This window comes from Pelobates fuscus, chromosome 7 (assembly GCF_036172605.1).
Source record: "Pelobates fuscus isolate aPelFus1 chromosome 7, aPelFus1.pri, whole genome shotgun sequence".
In the NCBI taxonomy this organism is placed as follows: Eukaryota; Metazoa; Chordata; class Amphibia; order Anura; family Pelobatidae; genus Pelobates; species Pelobates fuscus.
Window position 1 is genome coordinate 96,945,725 of NC_086323.1, and position 20,748 is coordinate 96,966,472.

Genomic DNA, 20,748 nt, shown 5'->3' on the forward strand with positions numbered 1-20,748 from the left:
TGTGCCAAATTGCCGAAAAGAGTTCCAGGCACTCGTCAACCAATTACCGCTGCCCACGTTCGGGAGACAAGATGGCTGCTATTCTTTCTGCCAGGTGTTCGGTTATACGAAATGGCGGCCACTCACGGGAAGCACTCATTAATTGTTTCCTTTTTTTTTTTGCACTTAAGTGGTTGGTGTCAATGTTCAAATGGGGCACGGGTGGTCCACACAAAACAATAGGGGGAAAACACACAAAAGGTGGAAGTTCTGCTACAGGGGGTACGGACAGCCGAAAAAGGGGAATAAAAGTGTATTCCGCTACAGTGTGTATGTATATGTATCTTTATTTTAATGACGTGTGCTTGCTATATAATTGCTCTCAGTTCAGCTACCATGACCTTAAAGGGATCATCTCACCACTTACCTGCCCCACCACTTCCCTGCCACAATCTCCTATTAAAGGTGGGTGTTAAACTTCTGTAACACCCACTTCTGGTCTGCCTGCGCTCTTCCCGGTCTCCTTATTGATTTGCCCCAAGCAGGGCAAACTTCGTCCATAATGCCAATATGCTAGCTTTGTTGCCTACAAGCTGGCATCTGAACAGTGTATTATTAATGCAGTCCCCTTGGCATAGAGTCTTTGCTCAAGAATGAATTGACAGGTGGGAGAAAAAAATCTATTTTTAAATCGGGTTTTATCCCAACCTATACATTTGCTAGAAAAACTGATAGGACAATATATAGACAGAAGCTGATGCCCTTTATAAAAGAGCAATAGTGGTTTTGTGTATAACAGATGCCATTTAAATGTAGAATTAATTTTGCATTACCAAAAGTTCTCACTTTGGTGAATTACCCTGACTGCGTCAAAAGGAGTAGATAACTTTTTTGTGGCCTTCACATCCTAATAATAATTATAATAAAAATAATAATAATAATAATAATAATAATAAATAGACATTCTGCTGAATGATGTGATGTCCACTTGGACCAGCTCATCACAAAGCAGGGTGGTAACTAAGGACGCATTGCTTGAAGAGGTTTCAGGTGTCTATAGCTTTCCTGATCAACTATGAGGCAATAGCACACAAAACAAATTACAATTTAAAATTGAAGGCTTATGATTTTTTTTAACGTGTATTAAGTAGTTCTCCAAACCATACACAGGGACAGTGAAAAGAAGTCGGTGAGGGTGTCAGGCAGTTGTGTAGACACCCTGACAGCTTGGAGGCCCGGGGTCCTCGGCGGCCATCTTGATCCCGTTTGGCGGATGAATGAATAGTCAGCACAGGCTCCCATAGACAGGGTCTGGGCAGTGTCCTCAATCCGTCTCCATCTTTCACCTCCCCGCCATGGAGCGCTCCGTCAGCCGCTTCATCTTCGTCCTCACAGCCCTGGCCGCCATCTGCCGGGCTCAGGAACTCATTAACGAGGATGTGAAACGCACAGTGGACCTGGGCAGCCATCTCGCCAAAGTGACGGCCGAGGTGACTCTGTCCAACCCGGGACCCGGAGCGGCTCACTCCTTCCTGGTGGCCCTGGAGCCCGAGCTGGACCACCACCTGGCTTTCTTTGGGGTCAGTATAGCCTGGCTTAGCTAGGCCGCACAGTGAGCTATGGGTGGCTGCAGCAGCTCTCTGTATAGTGTATACAGGATATATATTGCATCTCTCTGTATAGTGTACATAATATATTGCATCTCTCTGTATAGTGTATATAATATATTGCATCTCTCTGTATAGTGTGTATACAGTATATAATATATTGCAGCTCTCTGTATAGTGTGTGTATACAGTATATAATATATTGCAGCTCTCTGTATAGTGTGTGTATACAGTATATAATATATTGCAGCTCTCTGTATAGTGTGTGTATACAGTATATAATATATTGCAGCTCTCTGTATAGTGTGTGTATACAGTATAATATATTGCAGCTCTCTGTATAGTGTATATAATTTATTGTTCTACCTCTCTGTGTATAGTGTATATATTATATTGCTGCACCTCTCTCTGTATAGTATAAATTTACTATTAATCAATGCCTTGCTTTAGCTATATGTATCAATTCATAAATGCATACTATACAGACTTAATATGGAGAACATCTGCTGGAAGACTAGCCCAAATATTATTTATGCAATTTAATATTACATGTTTATTGTATGGATCATGGTCTCTTGGGTGTACTTAGTATTGTTGTGTGCAAAGTCTAAAACATATAGGTGTTTACAATTGTCATTAGAAATTGTAATTCTGAAGTTGCATCTCTGGCTTAGATCAAGTGTTTGAAAGTGGATAAAGAACTGCAGTGGGAGATATAATTCTATGACAGGTCTCCTTGCAGAATAATTCGGTGAAATGTTCAATGAAAAGGTCTTGGCAGGTGAAGGGGATTTACAGTCGTTGCAGGACCAATGGATAATCTGTAATAGGTTTTTAGTTGGAGGTTCTTTGAGACTTTTTCCTGGTGAAACTTGTGAAAATTGTATAATATTGGAGTTTGAGTGTGGATGCATTGAGTGTGACAGGACTGCCTCTTTCTTCCGCATCAGACTCTGCTGCTCTGTAGATTTCTGACACGTAAGCACAAGCAGTTCATTCACTTCCAGGATCAGAGAAATGAATCTGTTCTGCACTCAACTCGACCTCCTGTGACAGGGAGTTTCTGACTTCCCAAAAGCTTTATTAGATACTAAATATTCATTTATATCCAGGCTAAAGCGTGTGTTCTGCTACAGACAAAAAAAAAACAGAACATTTCTTAAAGTAGTTCTTATGGTGTTGGGTTGGGAGAGCCAACTGTAGCATGCATGATGATAGTGAATACGAAATCTTTTGAAATGACAGGATTGAATTAAGTAACATCTACAAATAGAAAGAAAGTGGCATTTGAAGGAGAATAATTTCAGATTTTTGTCTTCTTTTGGCAGTTTGGCAATTTGAACTCCTTCATTACCAGTTTGCAAAAAAAAACCTCCAGATTTACAAGTATTTGGGTATCCTGGGAAGCAATGTTTAATTGTATTTTTAATTTCAGTATGTATAGATAGCACATTATTTATTGAAAACAAATATATTTTAGTGGGACGGAAAAGCTTTTTTTTAAAGAATCATTTACCAAATAATGAAGTTACAGGCAAGGGAATAATTTTTATGAATATGCATGTTGTATAATTATAATATATTACCAATGAGCCATTTTGCTTCTTTGGGGGAGACCTACACACTGATACATGCACAAACACACATACCCAGATATTCCAGACACACACAGTGTCAGAGATATATCCGTCTTCATACAACACTTGGATATTGAAGCCGAGGTTATATTGCACCTGGCCATTTGACTCATTTACAGCCTGAGTGCAAGAATCTACACACTTTTTTTATTTTTTTTTATTTCTTAATATAAAAATAAAAGAGAGATAAACATTTCAGTCCCATCCAGGGACTTTCTTCAGGAATTGTGATCCTGAAGAATGTCCCTGGATAGGACTGAAACATTGATCCTTTTTTTTTTTTTTTGTCAATCTTTCTTTTATTGAAGCATTTTTGATGGGGTACAGAAGAGAAGGAGGGAAAAGTATAGTTTGATTACAGTAGAGGGTTTAAACATTATCAGCTTTAAACTATTACATTTCTGGGATAACGATGCTTCGTTTTTTAAATAGTTAACTTGTCGTTCAGGAGCAACATAATATATTCATGAGCACTGCATGACGTGTTAGAATGTCAAAGGAATAGCAAAATACAATATAATTTCCTAGACATGCAGTTAGTAAATATAGCACGATTCAGGCTGGATTCGCTCCAAAAACTACCGAACATATCACAACAGAATATAACAACTGTAGCGTAGCAGACAATCACATAACACATAAATTAAGCGGGTATGACCTGCGTATGGACTAAGTGAACTGTAACACGGCTTCCATTGGTGTCTAGCGCCTCCTGCCCCTTAGTATCACCCAGTTAGACTAACGCTTAAACGGTTTGGTTTTGGGCATGTAGACAATATTAAGGTACCCCTATGCACCGGTCCCTGTCTGTACAGTGTAATGCCTGTTTATAAATCAAATGCATGTGAGCATGTGTTCTCAAGTGTGTGTAAGGTCAGGTGGCAGGTATGTGTCGGTGTTGCATAACTGTCTAAGCTCTAAAATGCTTTTGCTGGCAGCATATAACGTGTATCTGTACCTGCCACTGTTTACCTACATAGCGAGGTATAAGATCAGTTAGATAGGCATCATATTGTCCAAGAGCGAGTCCGACCGTCCGGTAGGATCTACTAAGAGCATGTTAGTGCCCAGAGCATGCAGGCTAGCAGAGTGACAGTGTCCCGTACCAGCGCTTACATGCAGCCTCCATCCGGTTCTCTATGACCCGATGCCGGCTCTGCAAAGGCGATGTGTGTCCGACTCTCGGTAGTTGTGGTTAGCTGCAATTCCTGTGTCAGAGAGGGTGTCCCCCCAGCCCCAGGCTGGAGTGCAGGCCTGCATCTTCGTTCCACAAACTCGGTTGCCTCTGGGGTCCGGGTTTCCTCCTCTTGTGGGAGAGACGGAAGAGCGGGTCGTTGTCTGTCGCTTGCATTTATGTTTCCTCCGCCGATGTGGACGATGCTTACGGGCTCTATGCCCTACGGCCTGCTGCCCGGGTGGGTAAGGTTGCGCTTGGATAGGTAAGTGAGATGGGTTCTTACCCGGGGTTAGTTCCCTCCTTCCCCAGCATTTACAGTTCCGTTTGTCGTTCTTCTGTGGCGGAGGCGTTTTGGGTCGGGTCGCCTGTTGTCTCCCCTTAGGTGAGTCCCAGGGGTGGGACCGGATCGCCTCTGGGTGCCTCAGTAGTGCGGTCGGTGGCTGCAACATCCTCACCATGCGGGATAGTGTGCCGTCCGCCATTTTAGGTGGTCTCGTTAAAGGCCTGCTGATTAGTACGCCCGTGTCATGCTTGTGTGGTCTGCTCGGCTGCGTGCTTTTGTAGCAGATTGCGGACCGGGGTAACCCCCACCAGTCCGGGGGGGGGGGGGGGCGGAATAGAAATGGGGGCTTGAGAGGGTCGATATCTGGCATTACCATCCAGGAGAGCGGCCGTCTCTCCCTGGCTCCGGCACAGATAGGCCCCACACACGGATTTCGGGTTTCCGGGCGATTTACTACTCGATTGTGGCTTCATTCGACGCCCCATGGTTACCCTGATTCGATGGGTGCACTCAGGTTCCAGAACGTGTCCGTTAGCGGGGTTTATACCCCCGTTTTCGTCGTCTTTTGTGGGAGCTGATTTACAGCACGTCTGGTCGGCTCGGTGGTTAGGCTCCGCCCCCGAAACATTCATCTTTTAACGATGTTGGAATAAAATTAAACTTTTTACTAAAGACCGAGAGTGCAGCCGTCTTAATACACCACACACCCACCCCCTATGCTATATGTAGCCTGACATAGTAATGTAGCAGGGACATTGTGTTACCTGTCTGGTAGCTACACTTAGTTGTACTTTCTTCTATTGGAGGATGACTTGGTTTTCTCCCAGAATGAGCAGAGGAGATATGCCATCCTAAAATATTAATTGCAATTATGCAAATTGTGCATGCACCATTGCGGAGTATGGATACATACTCTGGTAATCGTGAATACACAGGTGCCGAGGTGAACTAGTTAATTTCCACTAATTATACCGAAATTATAATCTGTTTAGACCTAACTATTTAAAATAAAGTGCACCAAGTTTATACATTTCCTTCTTTTAGAAGTGGTGGAATTGTCTGGCCAAACAAGCTTACATCCTAGCAGTTATATTGGATAAATCTTGTGAAGGGAATACTTACACATATTTCTGTGAACTGTTCTAATGGATAGTGCTATGCTCAATATTGACTTTCCAGTGTTCCAGGGAACATGGGTATAGTTGTTTCCAGCTTTTTGGTAACTCTGCTCTCTGATTTGCTAGATGTTGAGTGGCTACTCATCATGGAAATTGTAGCTGTTACTTCTATAATGTAATGATAGCATTTTAAACTCACTTTTCAGATTGGGGTCAATCCTATAAAAATAAAAACCCAGAAAACATTTCAAAAGGCAGATTATGGTACTTTCAAAAAAGGGCCATAATTATCTCATTTGGCTCTGACATCCACTGAATCCTATAACTAACCATTTTTTCCAATAATTAGTTTGTGAAATTGAGTATGCTCCGGCACTCGATTTTTTTTTTTTTTTTTTTTTTTTTTTTTTTTTTTTTTTATTGAAGTGAAAGCAGTTGACAGCAAATGATATTCTCTTCAATGATATCCATAACTCGGGTGGTGTCATATTACTAGTTCTCCTATGCAGATTTGTGTAACATTTTGCTTATGGGCAGCTACATTTTAGTGTGTGTATATTATCCACTTCCCTTCCTTTCCAACCTGCTAAAAAAAGAATTGGTCAGCCTAAGCTTGCACTCCTTGCGGATTGGCTGTTAATTCTGTGACCATTTATTTAAAATTATTATTTTTGTGGTATCTCTGCTTGTCCTTATAAAAAAGTATTACACTTGAGTACAATTACCATGTACATATCATTTTAGTAATTGGCAAATAAACCATTGATGACTTCTAACAACTGTTGATGGATGTGTTAACGAGCTGCTGCTACTACTACTGCTGCACTGATTCTTACAGATTTAACAAAATGTAAATGGGAGTTTATTAGCTTTTAGATTTAGTCTGAGCATCATAACCACTACAACTTGGTGCTTGGAGTCCCCTTATAGTCCTTCTGGTAATCAATGGTTAGTAAAACAAGTTTTATGTCAGTGGTTCTTAACAGTCTGTTTGCTGGGTACCCAAATTTATATATACAGAATGACATTAGCATGGTGATCCATTCAAAATGTTGAAATACATGTTGGGGTACAGCACTCTTGTGAATATGGTACTTAGACTTAATCTTTACATTTCTCTATCTGGCACTATTTTTTTTTTTTTTTTTTTTTTTTAGCAACATCCATAATACACATTAATGTTTAGACTGTTCTGCATGTTGTCTTAATGGGAACAATGATGTTACCCTGGGTATTATCACTGGCCAGTGGAACTTTGTGCCACCTATAAAGATTCAAATTCCAAAAATTAAAATACTTTCTTTTGTAATTGTTATTTTGCTTCTTTTCCTTTTTAGGTTAAGGGTGATGAAGAAGAGGAGGGCTATTTGGAAATAAAAGAAACCAAAAATAAAGGGAAAAGGTAAATTTGTATTTGTTTGACTATGAGATGTACAGTTTGTGTAAAGCCTAGCGGGCCCTGTAGAGTTAAAGGAATTCACACATTAGGTCTGTCGTGTGTTTTTTTTTTTTTTTTTTTTACATTTTTTTAATTTTACTTTCTTTCTTGCTCAGCATCTTTACATCAATACTATTCCTCCTAACTTACTACCACATACAGTTAAAGATTCACTAAATGCTTGTTTTATTGAGAAATGAGCAGTAACACCACAGATGCATGATGTTTACACCAAAGCTGCTACATTAAACTAAAGTTGTTTTGGTGACTACAGTGTACCTTTAAATGTCTACAAGGACATAGGTACCTGGTGATTTTTTTTATTGTTTCCATCCAAAAACTTGTTGCATGGATTCACAGGATATTTAGTTCAGCACTTTATGGGAAGCTGTACCATGTGTGTCAGACCTTTATGCTAAGTAACATGAATGAACAGGTGGGTTTGTTTACTTGTTGGAAAAGCTACATTCATGTTTTGGCTTATAAAGACCATATATTTCTCATCTCGCCGCCTAATAATTATTTGATTTCATAGTATTTTTGATGTGACACAGTAGTGTGTCAGAAATAGAGTGAAAGGCTTTTTTGCTGCCAGAGCAGGAAAAAACACATGTTTGCAAAAAGTGAGGAATGGTTACTCTAGTATTTTACATATAATCCTATGACTATAAACAGTAATGGTCACTTTGAATATTTCAAACTGTAATAGCAAACTGCTGGCATGAATTTAGTTTTTGCCCAGTTAGTGATTCAAGATCTCCACAGTGAGAGGGATGTTTTAAATTTTATGTCCTGTTTCTTTTACTGTTACCAATGTAGTGATATATTGGCCTTCTTTTTGTATTTTTTTTTTTTTTTTAGTGGAAAGCAGTTCACAGTGAAATTAGGATCATCTCTTTCCCCGGGAGCCAAAACTAAAGTGTCAATCGAGACTGTCTTCACACATGTTCTTCAGCCATACCCAACGCAGATCACACAGGCAGAGAAACAATTTGTGGTGTTTGAAGGGAACCATTACTTCTACTCTCCTTATTTGACAAAGTCCCAGACAACACGTGTCAAACTTGCTTCCAGAAACGTTGAAAGCTACACAAAGCTGGGCAATCCATCTCGGTCTGAGGACATCATTGAATATGGTCCATTTAAAGATATTGCACCATGGAGTGAGGTGAATAAGTCTATACATTGTTAACCAGGGCAGTTTTGTCACATTTAGTGTATATATAAAAAAAAAACAACAAAAAAAAACCCTCTGCTTTTAAAACATGTTTGTACCAATCCTGTGGGTGCACATGCATCTGTGCAGAATTTTAACACGTCTAATTTGCAATGCTAAGCATTGTGGGTTGTGAACTTGTGAGTCAGTAGCCGCTCTACACACATCCACTGCAGGGGCCAGATCCAGGAAGGTCTAATTTCTCGTGTGCATTGTTAGCCATTCAAAACTGTCAAAATATAAAGATTAAAATATTATACATATGTTAAGCTGGCCTTGTCTTGTGCACATTAGGGTAGCTTTAGAAGCTGAAATATGATTTGTCTCTTATATATTAGAACAAAATTCTGTCATAAGATTTTATACTATGCATTGAAATTTTTTCCTTACAGGATCCCTTAAAGGTCCACTACGAAAACAACAACCCCTTCCTAACAATCACCAGCATGACTCGGTTGATTGAGGTTTCTCACTGGGGTAACATTGCAGTGGAAGAGACTGTGGACCTCAAACATACTGGGGCTGATCTGAAAGGACCCTTTTCAAGATATGATTACCAGAGGCAGCCTGACAGTGGAATCTCGTCAGTCAAATCATTTAAGGTTGGTAAAATACATTAGTTCAAATGTCTGTGCATTAATAGATGTGGAAGAATGTAATGAAGTCTTATATTTGCAGAAAGAAGTATGAGTTAACTAACATTTTGTTGTAAATACCATCTAACCATGGAGAGGGACGACGAAGATTCATACAGTACTGAGAAATGATATTAAGGAACACGCCAATAAATATTTTTTTTACTGTTTATTAGATATACCCCCAAAGAGAACATGCATGTTTTCTTTGAGGGTATATATATAATATATATATATATATATATATATATATATATATATATATATATATATATATATATATATATATATATATATATATATATATATATATAAAGCTGTCATATGCTACAGATCTGCTATCTGCAGCCTTTACAATTCCTCTTGTTTATCACCAAGACACGCTGAAAGTTCATTTGAAAGCCTCTGTGCTGGAGCCATGCGTGTGATCACAGCTATCCAGTGCTTCTCAGCAAGCTGTAGTACTGTTAATTAAGAAAGGGGATGCAGTCGTGCTGTATCCTAGTTCTCCTGCTACTTCTGTTAGTTCTTTGGAGAAGAGGAAGAAAAACTCTTTGGCTGCATGAGTGACAGCTGGGGGAAGTGCTTTTTATTGAAATCTGCACTATTATTTACTGTTAGAAAAACACACTCCAGTCGCATGAAGCACTTCAACTTTGATTACTTATTTAAAGCTGGTGTGTTTTGTTTCCCTTAAGGGACACTATAGGCACCCAGACCACTTCAGCTCATTGAAGTGGTATGGGTGCAGTGTCCCTGGCCCCTTAACCCTGCAGTTGTAATTATTGCAGTTATTGATTAACCAGACAGCCACTAGAGGGACTTCTGGGTGGTCAGATGACTTTTGGTCGCCTGACGCTGGACGTTCTCACTCTGTGCTTGAGGACATCCAGCATCACCCAAAGCACCATGGGAAAGCAATATACGTTTTTAACCCCTTCTGCACCACGGAAGACACTTTAGCGAGCTATAGTGCTAGGAAAACAACTTCGTTTTCTTAGCACCATAGTTTCGCTGTAAGAGAGGAGCTAAAATATAGGGAAAGGTTTGTTTGTGGTTTTTTTTTTGTTTGTTCAGGGTTTGGCTTGCAAAAATGTAACAAACTCTACTTTGCTTTTTAAATTTTTTTTATTCTAGACTATTCTCCCAGCGGCTGCCCAAGATGTTTACTACAGGGACGAAATTGGAAACATTTCTACCAGCCATTTACTGGTTCTTGATGATTCTGTGGAGATGGAAATCAGACCCAGATTCCCACTTTTTGGAGGATGGAAGACTCATTATCTCATTGGATATAACCTTCCAAGCTATGAGTACCTTTACAATCTTGGTAAATGGCAGCATCCTTGGTTCTAAATGATTTAATTGCAGAACTGATGTACATTCCATAATTTCCTTTAAGTGGAGTTCAAATTATCTTGATAGAACTGTGTATAAACATTAATAATGTGTACGTTTTGCACCAAGCATTTTGTATGAGCAGCATTTATAATTTGACATGCAGATTGTGAGCTGGATTTATTTGTTCAATTTATAAACTTTACAATTAATTTTCCAAAATGTATACCAACAGTGGGGGGTTATGTATAAAATGGTCATGCTCGCTTTCAAGTGCTCCATTTTAAAAAGATTTATGCCCTTTAAGTATTAACATTTATAATTAACACTCCACATTTGTCCTAAAATTTATTTTTATATATGTGGTGTAAAGATTCCTTCATGACTTCAATGCTGCACCACAGGCATGTGCTGGTATGAAACACTATTTTTATGAGCGTAATAAAAATTTACTTTCTTTACAGGTGATCAGTATGCCTTGAAGATAAGGTTTATTGATCATGTATTTGATGAACAAGTTGTGGATGCACTAACTGTTAAAATAATCCTGCCAGAAGGAGCCAAGTAAGTTTTTAAATAAAACTCCAATTTTTATTTTTTCTCTCTCAATAGAATGGTGGGTACATTGTTCTTACCAGTATTATATAATGGTTTACAACACATTGACCTTTAATTTTCTTTCATTTTTTAAATGTATGGGTGGGGGTGGAGGGGAGATTTCTCATTACACTTGGTATTTGAAGTGATTCTTCAGCCACACACATACACGTTAGGTCAGACAGTGTCTTAAAATTGACAGTCTATAGTCTTCCCTGCCTCTGTGCAGGGGGCGAAGCGGAGAAGACCACAGAGATTCTGTTTTCAAACACTGTCCGACCAAAGGTGCGCGCATATCTATCTATCTATCTAAAGAATCGTATTTACTAAAGGTAAGGATGAGTGTTTCTCTTAGATTTTTTTTTATTTTATTTTTTTTTAATATATTTTTATTTTTCAAAACTGAATAGGTTTATTATGTTAAAGGCTTTCATGTTTAAGTTTGTCTTTTAATTTAAGTGATGCAACTTTATTGAGATTCAGTAACATGCCATGTTTGTTTTTGTTCTTAGCTACTTACACCCTAGTGGTTTTGATAGTCAGAATAGTCCAGTTTTGTGTTTGAATGTTGTTGGCGCTCAATTTAATGATTTGAATTACAGAAACATCCATGTTGACAACCCCTATGACATCAACCGTGCCCCCGATGAACTCCATTACACCTATCTTGACACTTTCGGTCGCCCAGTGATTGTCGCTCATAAGAACAATCTGGTCGAGCAGCACATTCAGGACATTGTCGTGCATTACACATTCAACAAAATCTTGATGCTTCAGGAACCGCTACTGGTTGTGGGTGCCTTCTATATTCTGTTCTTCACAGTTATTCTCTATGTGAGGCTGGATTTCTCCATCACCAAGGTATGTTCCAGCAAAATCTTCGACCTTTTCTGCCTGATAGGATAAGGTGTAGGTCTGCGCTATGGTTTGGCTCTAACTTTTCAGCATATACATTTCACTTGGCAATTTCTTCCATATAATTCCAGCGTATTGCCACCAGGACATGGTACTTATGAATCTGATGACTATTCTTCATTTGGGCTGCATAACTCAACCGAATGTTCAATCATGGTATATTAGTTCTACTTTAGAGGGACTGATCAGCCATTTTTTTTTTTTGTTCTTGGTTATGCAGCCCAAGTGAAGAATAGTCATCAGATTCATAAGTACAGCCTCTGGGAATGCATCCTGTGTAGTCTCAAGATTTGGTTACTATAGCAACTTATGAATGACCGAGGATTATAACTAGTAGCCCGATACCACAAGCAAGCATTATTGCCACTATATATATATATATTTTTTTTTTTAATTTTTTTTTATTTTACAAGTACCTAAAGCAGGCATAGGCGACCTTCGGCACTCCAGATGTTTTGGACTACACCTACCATGATGCTTTGCCAGCATTATGGGGGATGTAGTCCACAACATCTGTAGTGCCGAAGGTTGCCTATGCCTGACCTAAAGGATACGATTACAAGTTGTCAGTTAATGCACAATTTATTGCCTAGGCTCCCTCACAAGAGCAACGGTTATTCTGGATAGGCAATGCCTAACTATTTGTAGCAGTCGATACGGTCTTAATGTTTGACCTGGGCACCTATCCAGATGAGGTTCAGTTCGTCTACTAATATTGTCTAGATGACTTTATCTTTATAAACGCTTCTAGTACAAATAATAAACACTATTTGTAGAATGGTTTTATTACAAGTTTTTCAATAAAAGTTACTTTTTATGTATAAGTGTAAATACATAACAGATCCCACTGGGACTTCCTTCTCTGCCCCCCGGGGGTTTTCCTCCAGGCATCATCTGCTCCTTAATTTTCACACAATTGTGAGGGTTACCTCCTTAGGTTGTCCCTACACACACTCGCTAGTTTCCCTTGGGGTACTAGCCCACTCTATAAATCATTTCCCTGCAGTGTTACTGCTCAATTCTCTGCCATTTAGGAGTTGATTCACTTTGTTTATGCACCTTAGTCACACCTCTCTGCATGTCACTTGCACAGCCTTCCTAAACACTTCCTGTAAAGAGTCAGCTAATGTTTATACTTCCTTTGCAAATTATATTTAATTTAAAATGTATTATTCCATTGTTGATAGCTTGCTAGACCTCACAGAAGCTTCTTGTGTATGATTAATGTTCACTTTAGAGAGCAGGCAATTAGATGTAACTTTTAGAGTAAGTTACATCTAATTGAAAGTGAAACCATTTTTTCTTTTTCTTTTCCTCGTGCATGGTGTGTGAGTCACAGCCAGGGTAGGTGTGGCTAGAGCTGCATGGACAACAAAAGGAATTTAACTCCTAAATTGCAGCGAATTGAGCAGTGAGACTGAAGGATCATGATCTATACATTAAAACTGCTTCATTAAGCTAAACTTGTTTTGGTGATTAGTGTCCCTTTAACGTACCTCAAAGGGAGACTCTCCAAACACCCCAGCCACTTCTTGCATTGTTTGATATGTGGACCCCACGTTTTGTAATCTACATTTCAGCAACAATAGCAATTGCCTGAACTTTCTCCAATTGTCAAACCTGAAGCATGACTTTTTGCCCTTTTAAAAACTTGTACGACTTATTCATGCTGTTTATCTGGATACATTTTCTTTCCCATGTTCTAAGGATATATTATCTTTGTCTTCTGCTATCTATGTGTGTGTGTCAATCAGTCTCAGTGTGTCAGGTAGTGTGAGAAATGCTTGGTTGTGGAGGACTCATTCTGTCTAGGTGATGTTATAGCTAGGGAAGACTTAAATTGTAGGTATGAAAATACTGTGGAAGAATGCAGTGTGTTTTAGATCTGAGCAGGTTTGTAGACCATCCTCTGCATATATCTGGCTGAAATAGTCCTGCCCTAACCAAAGTTTGTAATTAAAGGTAGAGAGCCCCAGAGTGATGGAGAGAAGATGTGTCACTAGGGTTATTTAGCTGAAAAGGTATGGTAAATGGGGAGAGAGTGCAACCAACAACTGCAGGCTAGTCACTCAAGAAAGGGATCACTCAGAACTGCTCGATGCAGTTCGTCTGTTGATTGATTTTTTTTTTTTTAAGAGCTTGTGTGTCTTCTGTGTCTTGGCGCTTTGAATAAAATAACTTGCGCTACTTCTTGGTGCGCACGCAAGCGCGAAGTGGGGGAAAACGTTACGTGGAACGTCTTCTCTCAACCCACCGCGCATGCAGGTACGTCCTGTTGCAGGGGAGGACGCTCTGCAGAGCGTTATCTTGCAACCCGCCACACGTTAGAAACATAGAAACATAGAATGTGACGGCAGATAAGAACCATTCGGCCCATCTAGTCTGCCCAATTTTCTAAATACTTTCATTAGTCCCTGGCCTTATCTTATAGTTAGGATAGCCTTATGCCTATCCCACGCATGCTTAAACTCTTTTACTGTGTTAACCTCTACCACTTCAGCTGGAAGGCTATTCCATGCATCCACTACCCTCTCAGTAAAGTAATCCTTCCTGGTATTATTTTTAAACCTTTGTCCCTCTAATTTAAGACTATGTCCTCTTGTTGTGGTAGTTTTTCTTCTTTTAAATATAGTCTCCTCCTTTACTGTGTTGATTCCCTTTATGTATTTAAATGTTTCTATCATATCCCCCCTGTCTCGTCTTTCCTCCAAGCTATACATGTTAAGATCCTTTAACCTTTCCTGGTAAGTTTTATCCTGCAATCCATGAACCAGCTCAGTAGCCCTTCTCTGAACTCTCTCTAAGGTACGTTCCAGCCTAGAGACATAAATAGTAATACAGTAAACAATATGCCAGTGGTAAATTATACCTGCACAACTTTGAAGGACATTATCCTGTTTCCAGAATATTTTGTTTCTGAGGACTGGTGAGAACAGCGATAGATTGACATCCTGAGGTACCATTGGCTGACATCAACTTTATGGGGCCTATTGGTGGCTAAAAGCTTATTTGCACAAATAGATATATTTCTCTTTGTGCCACTTGATTTGTGAGTGTATCTGTTATTTTTTATTCTTTTTTGTGTTATTCAATACTTTCTTTTTCTTATGTTTCTATTCCATGCCATATTCTACAGTTTGAATGGTAAATAGAAAATCACACTTGTGATAGTGGCGCTCTCACATGTAGAAGTTTTTTTTAACTATATATTTTTTGTCTAAATGTTTAAAGGTAGACAATCCATTTAAGTGTGTGTGTATATCTCTCTATCTATCGAGGTCTTGCACTCCTGGTGTAATCCTGTGGTGCCCGGTGCTGGTCTTTCAAGAATTATGTAGACCTAGCAGAAATGACCACACTCAAAGGACTTTGTAGAGCTTTTCAAATAAAATCTAACTTTTATTCAATCCATTTAAAAAGTCAATGTTTCAGCTCCCACATGGATGTTTTGTCCTGATGAAAGCTGCATGTGGGAGGTGAAACGTTGACCTTTTTTAAATGGATTGAATAAAAGTTATATTTTATTTGAAAATCTCTACCAACTCATTGGAGTGCGGTCAGTTCTGACAAACACCAACACCCACCCTCAGAGAGCCCCTTTCAGACTAAAAAGAGGTTCTGCCATTCACGTTCTGATATTCTCTCCTAAAGCGGGTACTGATGTGATATGCAGTTGAACCTTTGACAGCAGTTCCTTTCATCACATAGGGTGAGTGCAGCATAAATCTACAGCAGGTATAAAAGAGATTATACAACTATATATGGCACAAAGGAAGATTGACTGAGTGGTCTTTAGTCGTTTTGTATATGTACAATTATGCTAGGTCATTGTCTTTTCAAAGCTTTTCATGTGTTTTAGGATCCTGCTGCTGAAGCTAGAATGAAGGCTGCCTGCATTACAGAACAGATTCTGACCCTGGTCAACAAGCGACTTGGACTGTACCGCCATTTTGACGAAGCTGTCAATAAATACAAACAGACTCGAGATATCTCCACAGTGAACAGTGCCAAGAAAACGCTGGAGACGGAACACAAAAACCTAACAAACGAGATTGCCTCTTTACAGTCCAAACTTAAGGCTGAAGGCTCTGACTTGTGTGATAAAGTAAGACATGTCTCTCGTAGCATACCAAATCATCTTGGCTGTAGTTCTTAAAACCTGTTCTGCTCTAGGAGTGTGAACAATGTCATCAAATTACATATCACTAGAAAATACCTGTAGACAGAATTTAATGCAACAAACTTTGTTGAATTATCTTTATTCTATCAAAAGTTACAGCCAAAAAAAACAGAATAGGTTGGCATTTTGCAGATGTGCGCAAAAAGTGGTTTCAGGAAATAAAGTATTACATTGCTAGAATAGCCAATAATAGCCCAGATCTGATTTCAATAGGAAATCTGAGATTAAAGAAACATGTGAAGCAGTCGAAAAAGCATTGATTGATATGTGAAATCAAGATTACACGATTGCTGCTAACACCTGATGAACCAATACACTAGATTTATTCAATCGGATCCCGTATTAAGGCTGTAATTGTGGCAAAAGGTTACCCTACAGAGTACAAGTGGTGGCTGGTGACACTTCAAGTTGGTGGGGCCCCAGACTTTACATGTGGATTTGACGCTATCCCTAAACACTTTTAATTAGGAATAGGTCTGTTGTTTTTTTATATTATTGTAAGAGAAACTGGTGGTTACTGCCCCTATGGAGATCCTCCACTACTCTGTACTGACAAACTGGTAGACGTTATGAAATACACATTACCAGGGTTTTCTGTGCATAACTAAAATATTTTTTTTAAGTTCAATTACATTCTGCATTCAATTATTATTAATATACAAGTATTTTTTTTTAAACCTCATCTATAGAAATTTACAAAATCTTTTCAAACGTTTGGCCGCTAGTGTCTATTAAAAATGAAATAACATCAGAAACACAGGTGGACGTATTAATTACGTGCATATAAATAATAATATATTTCCTTATTTTGTTCTTGTTCCATAGGTAATGGAGATTCAGAAGTTGGACACTCAAGTTAAGGAAATTGTGCTAAAATCATCTGTAGAAGCTGAACGTCTGGTTGCTGGAAAGCTGAAGAAAGACAGCTACATAGAGAACGAAAAGCAGCATGCAAACAGACGGCAAGAGCTGGTTAACAAAATAGATAACATTCTCGATGCTTTGTAACTGAAAACTTAAAGAGGAAAAAAATACTTTTTTTTGTCTGTGAGATTAAGGCACAAAGATGTGTTACACACATTGAGCCAAAGCAATGCTGTTTTTTTTTTTTTTTTTTTTATTTCTCTGTTTGTTTTTTGTTTGTTTTTTTCGTGTGTTCACTTATCTGGAGCCTCCACTGATCTTTCTGCCACCTCTAGTTGCCACACTTCTACAGAGGCTTTTCTTGGATAGTAAAGTTATTGCATACAAGCAGATTCACTGTTGGAAAGCAAAATACTCTTAAATTCAAGTTAAAAGGGTGTCTAAACGTTCTCCCAGAGAATTCAATTTTGTAAGGGTTTTTTTTTTTTGTGCTTGGGAAGAAGGGATTACACAGGCCCTGAGGAGGGGAAATATATCCCCTCCCCCTTTAATGATCCAAAATACCCATGTGGGTTCTGAATGATTTTATTATTTTTTCCAATAAGAGTAACCTTGCTCTTTGTATAAAAAAAGGTTTTGTAAACATTGTCTAAGGAATTTGAAATTTCATCTACATCTGTTTTGATAAAGTTATTACATTTATTTTTATGCCTGTGCATAAAACGGAAATGAAATGTTTATGAAATCCATACATTACTAAATCCACTGTAATGGTTTAGGTATTTTTGTGACCAAATTCAATAAACAAGGGATTATGGATGACTTGTTTACTTCGTCTTTGTTTTGCTGACCTATAGGTTATAATTTAAATACAGGGCCAAGATGAAAATAATTCAGCAGTAAAGTGTCAATCTTTCAGAATATTTTTTTAAAGGTGCACTTCAATCACCATATTCGTTACAGCTCATTGTAGTGGTTATGATACCATTAGTGCCTCCTAATGTAAGAAGTGAAACAATTTTTGAATGGGGTGACATACACCGTGGTCTTCCAGGAACTGCTCCCTGCCTCCATTACCAATGCCAAAGAGCTGGAAGTTTCTAAGCAGTAACTTCTGCTAGCTCTCCTGGGCTAAGCTGTGTGGGTTCCTTTCAATCCCTGTATTAGATAAACCTCCTCCTCCACATTTTTAATAAACTCTTCTCGTCACAAGATTGAAGAGTAAGATAAAATTGAATACAACATGTGTTTTTTTTTTTTTCGAAGTTCCTTTCTTTTTTTAATTCTTTAATTTGATGGTGCATAGCAAGGACAAGGTATCACATTACAGTTTAGCTGTACATTGGCTGTAATAGGTGTGCATTAGTGATTCTATGACAAGGCACCTTTTTTATAGGTATAATAACAAGATTAAACAGTAGATTCGGGTTAAGTACGGTATATAAAATTAAACAAGCGTCGTAAGCTTAAAAGGGGTTCAGTGCACTGTTGAATATATGTGATTGGGAGCAGAGGTCAGCAAGAAACAAAAGCAAAGCAAAATAAATCAATCAACATCGAATATAAAGAAATGCTTGTATATAGCTTTTTATCTGGCCTCTGACTCCACTGTCACCATATTTGGGTGCATTGTTGCTTGCTGGGCGCCTCAGCCGATCCCCGCCAGAGGCAAGGATGTGTTGTACACGGGAGAGTTCAGGTGTATAGCAGAGGCATCGTAGTAGAACAGCATGCACCTCCAACCCCCGGCTTGTGTGAAAGCCTGTTTTCTTGCCGCTGACCTGGGAACCTCGTGGGGCCAAGTCCTTCCTCCGCCTGGAGTATGCATAGAGGCTTGGTGTTGTGTGCCGTTCCAGCGGGTGATCCTGCGCTTCTGTGGGCGTAGCAGGTGTAGGTGCTTTTCCCCCTTCGCTTCAGCTCTTCGTTTGTTGCTCGTGTGTTTCAAGGAGCTGTATAGCTGTGGGGCTCCCCAGCTCTCTGCATGTCTGCTGCTCGTTGCCTGTTGGCGCGCAGCTTGTTTTGCACCATGTGGACACGGCCTCCGCCGTATCGGGCCCCTGGTGACTGCTGCTGGGCTGTTTGGTGCGTGACCGGCTGGCCGCGTGGGAGTCATTACGGTCTCAGGTAGTGGCTGCTTTGCTCTAAGCTTCTCCCAAAACGCTTCAAAGAGGGCATCCAGGCGCTGGAGAGTGGTCATCACTCCTCCTTGAGTGTGGGCATCTGCAGCGTCCGCCATCTTACGATGACCTTTGATGGTAGTGTCAGCTTCTAAGGTGCTGCTGTGACTCCCTGGTGGGTCCCGAGAGCCTGCTGGGTAGGGACCGGGATCACCCCCACCGGTCCAAAGGGGGGAGCAGCGGGGCATCAATAACATGCTTGGGGCCCTGCCAACGCCTGTCTGGGAGAGCGGCCGCCTCTCCCCTCCAAAGCGCCCGCTAGGCCTCTGTATACTTTGGCTACCAGCTTGCTTGAGAGGGCTGTAGGGTGTGTTCCCCGGTCTCTCTGTCATGTTGTAGGGCTAAGAGTAAGTATCAGGCTTTGGAATAGTTGCTTAATTAGCTTATAAATTCAATTTGTCTCAGGGAGCTCCCCAGAAACATGTCTAGTCGCCATGCTGGTCAGGCCCCGCCCCCCACAACATGTGTTTTGGACACCAATTCCTGAACAAGTAAAATGTGAGAGAGAGAGAGGGGGGAAATACAAATAAATCTTATACAAGGGCCCCATTCTGGTCCAGCATTCCATGCAAAATTGAGGAGGGGTTGATACACTTTCACTGCTACCATATGACAGAACAAACAATCTAACTGGAAAGAATGTTTTTGGACTTTAAATATAAATATCCCAATAGGACACTGAGGCCTGACAGATTCTCTATCACATACTTTAAATCTCCTTATTTTTAATTGTGCAAAATTTAGTCAGTTGTCATATGAGATGATCAAGGCCAATATGGTGAGGCACCCAAAACCAGGGGATCTCTTTCCATACTGCTTAAAATCTGTTACATCAGCTCCACTTGCTATGTCAGTTACCATTGTTCCTCATACATTATTAATATTGCCATTTACCGTATATACTAGAGTATAAGCCGACCCGAATATAAGCCGAGGCCCCTAATTTTATCCCAAAAAACTGGGAAAACTTATTGACTCGAGTATAAGACTAGGGTGGGAAATGCAGCAGCTACTGGTAAATTTCTAAATAAAATTAGATCCTAAAAAAATTATATTGAATATTTATTTACAGTGTGTGTATATACTGAATGCAGTATGTGTATATGAGTGCAGTGGGTGTATGAGTGTGAGTGTGTGTGTTGCAGAGCCTTGGTGGGGGTGGGCATTTTTATTATAATTTTTTTAAAAATTATTTTAATAATTTTTTTGTTTTATTAATATTTTTTTTATTTTATTATTTTTAATATTACTTTATTAATTATATTTTATTATTTATATTTATTTTCGTCCCCCCTCCCTGCTTGCTAGCTGGCCAGGGAGGGGGGCTCTCCTTACCTGGTGGTCCAGTGGCATTGGTAGTTCAGTGGGGGCTGTGGGGGCTGCAGAGTGGTTACTTACCTTTCCTGCAGCTCCTGTCAGCTCTCTCCTCCGCGCCGTCCGGTCAGCTCTTCTGTCAGCTCACACTGTAAATCTCGCGAGAGCCGCGGCTCTCGCGAGATTTACACTGGGAGCTGACCGAGGTGCTGAACGGACGGCGCGGAGGAGGAACTACCAATGCCACTGGACCACCAGGGAAGGAGAGCAAAT

The 20,748-nt window shown here is 39.7% G+C and overlaps 1 protein-coding gene across 1 annotated transcript; it reads left to right on the forward strand.

Moving 5' to 3' along the window:
* The first annotated feature begins 1,229 nt into the window (after window positions 1–1,229).
* On the forward strand, window positions 1,230–17,806 carry RPN1 (ribophorin I). The gene is made up of 9 exons (XM_063426241.1): window positions 1,230–1,559; window positions 7,139–7,203; window positions 8,101–8,407; window positions 8,848–9,057; window positions 10,228–10,420; window positions 10,893–10,992; window positions 11,628–11,886; window positions 15,800–16,045; window positions 16,946–17,806. The coding sequence occupies exons 1-9, from the start codon at window positions 1,335–1,337 to the stop codon at window positions 17,126–17,128; spliced, it is 1,788 nt and encodes a 595-aa protein (XP_063282311.1). The 5' UTR covers window positions 1,230–1,334; the 3' UTR covers window positions 17,129–17,806.
* Window positions 17,807–20,748: the final 2,942 nt, after the last annotated feature.

What these genes read in the sequence shown, in the direction of transcription:
- RPN1 (XM_063426241.1), top strand. Translation starts at nt 1,335, where the DNA reads ATGGAGCGCTCCGTCAGCCGCTTCATCTTCGTCCTCACAGCCCTGGCC. An exon ending in ATATTGCACCATGGAGTGAG is followed by an intron (nt 8,408 to 8,847) that starts GTGAATAAGTCT and finishes TTTTCCTTACAG; the next exon opens with GATCCCTTAAAGGTCCACTA. An exon ending in TGAGTACCTTTACAATCTTG is followed by an intron (nt 10,421 to 10,892) that starts GTAAATGGCAGC and finishes CTTTCTTTACAG; the next exon opens with GTGATCAGTATGCCTTGAAG.